Source organism: Geospiza fortis, unplaced genomic scaffold (genome assembly GCF_000277835.1).
Source record: "Geospiza fortis unplaced genomic scaffold, GeoFor_1.0 scaffold59, whole genome shotgun sequence".
Classification (NCBI taxonomy): domain Eukaryota; kingdom Metazoa; phylum Chordata; class Aves; order Passeriformes; family Thraupidae; genus Geospiza; species Geospiza fortis.
The window spans coordinates 2038678-2047336 of NW_005054381.1; the positions used below are offsets into that span (position 1 = coordinate 2038678).

General features: G+C 46.6%; 1 protein-coding gene across 1 annotated transcript in view; it reads left to right on the forward strand.

The window, feature by feature from the left end:
* Window positions 1-6: 6 nt before the first annotated feature.
* GALNT17 (polypeptide N-acetylgalactosaminyltransferase 17) overlaps window positions 7-8659 on the forward strand; it is a gene marked incomplete at its 5' end in the record, with an annotated part of 239381 nt that continues 230728 nt past the window's right edge. The window contains one exon of the mRNA XM_005425125.2: window positions 7-235. Coding sequence (XP_005425182.1) covers window positions 7-235 — 229 coding nt within the window. The remainder of the gene's footprint in view (window positions 236-8659) is intronic.

Sequence of the window (8659 nt, forward strand, 5' to 3'; positions counted from 1 at the left end):
GCTTCTTTGAGGAGAGTCAAAGTCCTGCTGGTGTTAAACCTGATCGCCGTGGCTGGCTTCGTCCTCTTCCTGGCCAAGTGCAGACCCATCACGACCAAGAGCGGCGACTCCTACCATGACATCCATCCCAGGGCAGAAGTGGCCAACTTGACAGCACACGGCATCAGCTCCATCCAGGATGCAGTGCTGAAGAGGCTCTCGCTCCTAGAAGACATCGTCTACAGGCAGCTGAATGGTAGGAACAGTTCTTCTGCTCTTTAATGCCTTCGGGATAAGGTCGGTGATGGTGAATGGAGGCTCGGAGCAGGTGCCCGCCTTGCCTGAAGTTTGCATGACGGACCCCTGCTCTCACCTCTGTTGTTGTGCAAACGGAGTCTCAACAGACTGAATCGATTTAGCATCTGATTTCCAAGTTTTGTGTGTGTCTGAAGCCTGGGGTACCTTGGACAGGATGGAAGGAAATGATAATAACAGAATGCTGCCTTTCAGATTTCTAGCGGCGGTCAGTAAATGACAGCGGCACGATTTCTGCATCAAACGAGCCGGGTGTGCGGCGGGTGAGCACGGGTTGGAGCAGCGCAGGGTGTATTGATCGAGGGAATGGCTTTTACTCCCGCAGAGCTGGGCTCGGAAAAGGAGTTTTCAAATGGCTCAAGTGTGTTGCATCATTTGAGTGCAGAAGGTCAGAAAGCAAAAGACACTTTCTCCAAGAAGTTAAGCAAACTATCCAGTATTTCCTATGGCTCAGCACTGACAACTGCTAATTAAAATTTCAAGTAATGCTTCTCTTTATAGCACAGAAAAGAGATTTCTATTAAAATCTCACCAGGTTCAGTAGTTCAGAGATGTAGAAAGGGAGTTTTAAAGATGCTGTGCAGGATAGAGAAACACATTGTAAAGATGTATGAAATCTAGGTGAGGTATCTAATTAAAACACTCACTGTGGAAGCTGATTTTTTTAAATTGCTCCCCACAGATTCACAACTGGGGGTGTAATTTCAATCAAGGGTCTTGCTATTGCTTCCAATCTTTGTAGCTTTAATCCCTGCAAGTTTCTGTGTGTTGGAATGAGCAGAGTTGGTGTTTCTGGCAGTGTCAGTGTGATTCCCTCTCCGAGTTTGGAATATGGAGCTCGTGCCCCATTCTGTGCTGTGCTGAACCAGGAGCTGGTGTGTGCTGTGTCTCGGTGCTGAGCCTGAGCTCTGGCTGGTGTCACTGTGCACCCAGGAGGAGAGGCAGGTGCAGGGATGCAGCGTGGCTTTCCCGGAGCACTTGGCTCGGGCAGTGGCTTTGGGGACAGCCCTGGAGCACTCAGCAGAGGAGGAAAGTGTTACTGACATTCCTCCTGTATACACTAGCACGAGAAACCCGTCCTGCCTGTGCCTGGCACTGTGAGATGCTGAAGCAGCACCGGTGAGGGATAAACAAAGGAGAAGCGTGAGAATAATGAGGAATAAGGTAGGAAGTTGAATGTTATTTGCAATCAAACTGTGAAATTGCCTGCTCCTGGATCCTGCTAGGGCAGAAGTTTCCAGGAGGATTTAGGCAGGATTTTGGGCAGTAACTGCAGCTCAAGATAAGAGCCCTTGTTCCAGGACATTGAACTAGGATAGGACAAGTGATCATGCAGCAGTCTGCCATCCCTGCAGACACAGGGTGAGCTGGGGTTATCCCTTACTGCCCTTCTGTGGGGGTTAACCTGGGGCTCCCCACTCTGCCCTGCCCCGGTGGTGCCTTGGGCTGGTGAGAGGAGCTGCAGGGGCAGGGACAGCTCAGTGCTGTCCCCAGGCTGCTGTGGGCACGGGCAGCGCTGTCTGGAGCCTGCTCAGTGCTGAGCAGCAGTCATGCACCTACACACTAGGGGAGGCAGAGAGGGAATAGATATGTTGGCATATCACAAACGTTTTCTCAGGGCAGGCAGAAAGCTGAGCACATAAATGTGACATCTTGTCTGGCCTCTGCATCCTGGGGTGATTTATAGCAGCGCTGATCTGACTAAAAAAATAGCTCTGGCACAGCGCTTATGTAACTTTGGGTCAAGTGTATATTTGGTACATGTGGTTTTGAGAGAAGCTCAGTGCTCTGAGGGGCGGCTGTGGGCTGTGCTTTACAGTGAGATGTGGGGAGGCCATCCCCACCCAGCAGCACTGAAAGGAAACAGTCAGGGGCACTGGGACAGCCCCTGGGGCTGAGGATGGGGAGCAGTTGGATTGGCTTTCCCACCAGGAATTTTCTGTGCCTGGATAAGTGTTCATCCTGGGCACTCAAGGAACACCTAAAATCTCCTGCCTGCTGGGAGTGTGCAAATAGGAACTCACCACTTCTCTTTGATTTTTGTGTGGGCAGATTTGTGCTGGTGCCTCACAAACACTACTTCAGCTCTGGCCCAAGCTACCTGCCCAACGACACACTGAGAGATGAGAATCCTCTTTTGGTTCTCAAAGGTCGTGCTTCACTTGAAATCTGACCTGTGGTTTAGCAGCTACAAAACCATGGAATAAAGTTGTCTTGGTTTGAAAAGCCAGGTGCCTGCTAAGGAAGACAGGAGTGTCCCTTGAAATGAAAAATGCAAACCCCCTCCCTCTGAATTATTATAATTTTGAAATTAAGGGCCCCTCAGGCAAACATGTGGGAGTAGGAATAACAGTTCTTTATTAGGAAAACTAGAAATAGAAATGTAATAGTACAAACAACAAAAAAGAAAAAACCCACTGCCAGAGTCAGAACACAGAGTCAGCCTGCCCCCCTGTGTGTCAGGGGGTGGCACAGCCCCATCCCATGGGGGCTCAGCCCTCCTGCAGTGCCAGCTGTGCTGCTGCTGCAGCAGGGATCCTGCACAAGGGGGGAGTTTTCCTCTGCAGCTCCAGGGCTGCTGCAGATGGGCCTGGGCTCCCTCTGGCAATGCAGGGCAGCAGAAAGCTGCTCCTCTGGCAATGCAGGGGGCAAAGGCTGCTGTGCTGCTCCAGGCTCAGATTGGATCCAGGTAGGAATGCTTGGCTCCTCCCCTGGGCGCAGCATCTCCCCAGGGGATGCTGGAATTGGATCAGCCCTGCAGGGACACTCAGTGGCCATGGACAGCAGAGATCTCCTGGAGGGAGGATTGGCTGTGGCAGAGATAAAGAAAAAACTGCCCATGGATAGCAGAGAACTGCCCCAGCTCTGACAGATGGGGATAGAACACACACCGCCAGCTAAATATCTCAACCTAAGACAAAAATATTATACATAGGGCTGCAAGTTTAGAAGCTGCACCTCACAGAGCATTGGGAAATGTTTGGCCAAAGAGAGAAGCTACAACCCACTCTGTGTGCAGCCAGCCATGGATTTCTCCTGCATTATAGGACTTGGCTGGATTTCAGTGGGAGTTGAAGCCATCTTTAAAAACCTGAATGTCTTCAAAAGCTCCATTCTGTACAGATAAAATGAGCAATCACCAATCTGATCATAGCATTGCTGTGAGTTTGGTTTGTGAGTCATGTAGTGTAAAGCATATTGGAAATAACAGCTCTCAGTGGTACAGCAGCCCTCATGTTTTATGTGTGTATATTTATTTATCTCTGTAAAGGTTGGTCATAAAAACAAGGTAAACATCACTGCTTTGGCTCTGGGAAAGGAGGGATTTGATACAATCCTTCTGTCTGAATGATGCTTCTCTGCCATGCTGTTCTGGAAATAACACCAGGCTCCCTCTCACTCCTCTCCGAGCAAGAAGAGCTCTCCCAAAGATGGCCCAATCTGTATATTTGCTTTGCTCTTTCTAAAAGTTGATTATTGTTCTTGAACTCGTTGCACAGGTTGTGTGGGGTTTGCTCTTTGCTGGTCTAATTGATGCCTCCCACACACAGAGGTCCAAGGGTGCCCTTTGGAATGGAGGGCTTTGTATGTGTAGGCACTGATCTGGGAGCTCAGAGGATTTTTAATTTCTGCAGTCTCTTTTATGGATGGAATTCTCTTGTCCAGCAGACGTCCAGAGAAAGCTAATGAAGGTCAGAAAGGAATGTGTGTATTTTACTCTGGGTGTTAACTACAACTTGTCTTTTTGATCCGAGCCTGGGTTTTTATGTGCTGACATTTACATGAGTAGAAATTGTGATCCAGCTTATTTCCAACTTTACGGAGATTTGCACAAATGAACTTCTCAGTTTGTGTTTACAAAGAGTGGGTTTCTGTGCTGTGTGACCAGCTGAGGAGGTGAAGGGAGCAGAGACTCAGAAGGGAGCATTCAGCATAGAACTATGCTCAATTTTCAGGAACCACGTATTGCTTCCTGGGAAGTACTGGGCAAAGTCATCCCATTAGCTCATCCCATTCCTCTGGGGTTAATGTAGGAACCCATTGATGACTATGAGGAATCTGAGAAATTGGGCATTTGTAGGACCAGAGACAGCAAAGGTGGTCCAAGCTTTGAACATCCCAGAATGAATGACATGGCTTGAGGAAAGCTGTGTTTGTGTCCAGTGTCCAAAGGTTCTGTGAGACCCTCTCAGTGGGATGGGCCAGAAAATGGTGCTGCCAGTGGAAAATAGGGATTGCAGGAGGGAGAGAGCTCTCAATTAACCCTGGGTACAGCCATCCCCTGTACCTGCCCTGTCCGAGCATCTGGTCTGGCTCTTGGATTAAAGCCTCCAAGCAGTGTGAAGGCTGGAAACTCCCTCTCTGGTGCTTTGGGTACAGGTGGATAGGGGTGGATTCACAGCAGCAGCTGACTCCAGTAAGTGCTTGGCTGCCTGGAAGCCAACGTGACAGGAATGATGTGACACCTACCTGGCAGTGTGGAAAAATAGTACCAAAGTCTGAACTTCAAGCTAAATACTGGTAAGGCAGAGAACAGAAGGGCATGGCTGACTCATCCAGAGCTCTTCTGGTAAATTTTATTTTGTGGTCTCTCAACAGGTCATAGAATCACAGAATGGTTTGAGTTGGAAGGCACCCTAAAGTCCATCCAGTTCCAGCCCTCTGCCATGGGCAGGGATGCCTTCCACCATCCCAGGGTGCTCCAAGCCCTGTCCAACTTGATGTATTAGATCAGGGATACTTAAAGCTATTTGCAAATCGTTGTAAGAGAGAGAGCAGTAATGAAGGAGTGCTGAAGTGAAGCTGGCCAGAAAAGGGGTGAACAGAGAGGGCTTTTCCCCTGTGCTAAAGAAATGCACAGATTAAATTGCTGCATTTACCAAACGTTAATGTTGAAAAGGAACTTTACATTCCTTGGGGGTGAAATAAGCCTGTGTTCATTTTTTAAAGCAGCTTGCATCTGTGCTTTTGCACATGGAATAATGTGAACATGCTGAGGTACGGCCAAGTGCATGCCAGCAGCCTCCTGTGTTCTGGCTGTGCTCTTATCTGCTTATCCAATTAGGAAATTAACTTTGGGAGGGTTGCATATGGACATGGAGGCTGACACTGAACCACAGCCCTCAGCACGGTGTTGCTATCCTTGTAAAGTGGCACTTAATTAACTTAAAACACTTTGGAGATACGTGGATTTGCTTCCCATAAGGATAAGATAATGCTTATCTGCTCTAACACTTATCATCCTCCAAACACATTACAAACTTAGCTAACCACTGAGTATAGAAATTATATATGTAAATAAGGCAGACTAAAAGTGGTTTTATCAGCATTTAGGCGAATGTATTAGCGCTACACCCACAGACTGGTAATATTAAGGTTTTAACAGGTAGGTAATATATTAACTTAAATGCTAAGAAATTCCCTGATTAAGAGAAATAACTAAGTGTAAATAACTGAGAGGAGGGAAAAGCTGTTTGTAGGCAGTAGGGCCCAAATTTTAATGGTGTTGTTGAGCTAAAATAGTTCTTTATATGAGCTGAACCTTGGTGAGTGGCATCCTTTGATATAAGAAATGATGATGTGGAGATAAGGGATAACACAATGGGGATGTAGCTGCTGTGTTAACTGATGGATGTCACACAGCAGCTGGGATGCTGCTTCCCTGTCTGTCCCACTGCCAGGATGTTTCTGAAGTAGAAAATAACTGTATTACGTAGGATGGCCTTCACATACTATATAGCAACGATAGCTATAACTATAGCAATGATAACTATAACTATATAGCAATGATGAAAATTGCCACTTTAACATTTAGGATATACCAAACTATCACAGTCATATTTTCTGAAAAATCTCTTTGTCCAGCATTTTCTCCTGGGAAACTGAGAAGCCTCAGTGAAAAATGAAAACAATATAATCTCATTTGCTTCTCCTGCGTTTTGCTGCCTTGGAATGTGTTTGGAGATTGTTTATCCAACAGGTGATTGTTTCGTTGGTTTCATGTGAATTGTTTTTACTTATTGGCCAATTGGGGGCAAGCTGTGTCAGACTCTGGAGAAAGAGTCACAAGTTTTCATTAGTATCTTTTAGCCTTCTGTCTGTATACTTTCTCTATTCTTTAGTATAGTTTAGTATAGCATTCTTTAATATAATATAGATCATAAAATAATAAATTAGCCTTCTAAGAACATGGAGTCAGATGCATCATTCCTTCTTTCCAGAGACAGGGGTCCCAGAAAATACAACACCAAACAGATTTGGTTTCCATATTCTTTATTAGGAATAATGAAAATTATGCATTCAGTACCTGCTTTTAGAAGTTCTCGGCCTAAACTTAATCACAACAGGAGAGAGGTTTGCACAGGCTCAAGGCACCTGAGAGCTGCTGCCTGTAAATTATTCTTAGCAGGTTCCTGAGAACTGGGTTTGATACTGATCAAGGAATGAATAAAGGAAGTACTTCTTAGAGAAATAATAGAGTTAAAAGGTGTAGCTTAAGAGAGACATTTGGAAGCATCTGGAAGCTCAGACGTTAATGTGACATTTAGTTTGCAACCCATCTGACAAGGAGCTGATAGATAATTTGAGGGTTTGATGATGGTTGTTTGGCATCATGATCCAAATATTCCCTGACATTGACAATGAATGAGTAATAAGCCAGTAACACATTTGTTGTGCAGAGACAACGCAGGATTCATGGGATGCAACAGCAGTGACCAGAATACAGTGACAACAGTGGTGGTTTAGTTTTGCATATTAATTCAGGCCTCCCTGAATGGAGAAACAATCTTCCCTGGCTGGTAGAGTTCACAAAGGTACGTTAGATTTACACTGCCTATTTAGTTGTGCAGCTATGAGAAATATCTCCCCAGGGATACAAAACACCCAGCAAGATGCTGTAATTATGTGAATAATAGTCCTGCTTGTGAGCCTCAGTCTGGATCAGGAATGTCCTGTTGTGTCTCCAGGGAGAGACGCTTGGAATTGGATTTATATGAAGAAGCATGGGCATGTAGAGATGTTTCAGTGCCTGGAAGCTTCCAGCTGCCACTCCAGAGGGCAGGACTCTGCCCATGGTGTTCTCCCTGCTGGGCTCCCAAAGCATCCTGGATACCCCAAGCCCTTTGGGAAGGCAGCAGGAATTGCTGAGGAGCAGTCCTGTGCTTGGTGTCTTGGAGACCTCCCCTCCTGACCAGGCAGGAGTGATGGATGAAATTGGCTTCAGGCATGTGATGTCCATGTGCCTGGATTTTGGGGAATCTTCTGGTCCATTCCAGGCCATCCTCCCTCCTTATCCTCTCCTGGCAGAGAGCACGAGTGTTGCTGATCAGAAAATGCAGCCTGTGAGAAACCCACCTGTTAACAACAGCAAAGGGAAATGAGCCTGCTCAGGTAACCAAACAGGTTTTACTAATTTTGTGATTCACGCCACTAATCTTTGCCTAAAATGGAACATCTGCTCCAGATGTTGCTGGCAGACTGCCACTTCCCAGCTCCTCAGACACGCCTGAGCTATGGGGTGTAGCTGAGGGCATTCTGCATGCTGCTAGATTGCATTTAAAAGAGAGGCTTATTTTTGGTAAGATGTCCTTATCAAAGTCTGCAAAGGGCTGTTCAAGCTGAATACTCGGAGTATTGACCCTCCTGTGAGTCAACAGCAGTGATTCAACTCAGAAATGTATCAGAGCAGCACAGAGATTATTTTTCCTAAACAGTTCTGGGAGTACAAGCAACTGTATTTTCCAGCCCCCAGTCCCCATGGTCAGATTTGTTCTAGAAATTGTTGAATGCTTTACACCTTATAGCTACAAGCCTTGCTATTTCTGCCTATAAATCTAATAGCTATCGACCCACATTCTGACATCCCCTGACGGTTATCTAAAAATAATGCAGGAATGATGCAATGAGACGTAAAACTGTGAGGAGAGGGCTGTGCTGAGCCATCACAGCCTGCTCTGGGTGCAGCTCAGGGCTCTGCTGCTCGGGTCCTTGGGGGGATGCAAAGTTGCCTGAAAAAGGAAGAAAATTCCTGGAGAGTTGGATAAAAATCACAATTTGTGTTTCCCTTTTTAAAATCTGATACTCGGCACTCGCTGTGTAATGAATCCCAGTTCTGTGATCCTGCCCTCCCAGGGATTCCTCCCTGGGAGTCACTCTGATCCCTGATACCCCAGAGAGCCATGCCAAGGGCTGTCTGCCATGTCCCAGCACTTGTTCTGCCTTGGAACAGGAAACACTGACAGCATCACCGGCTCTCTGCTGTGGGAGTAATCTGAGAACTCTGCTTTAATAGATTTGTTAAAAAAAGGGATCCCCCTGGGCTCTGTGACCCAGGCTGCTGTGCAGGAGCACCATTCTTCCTGCT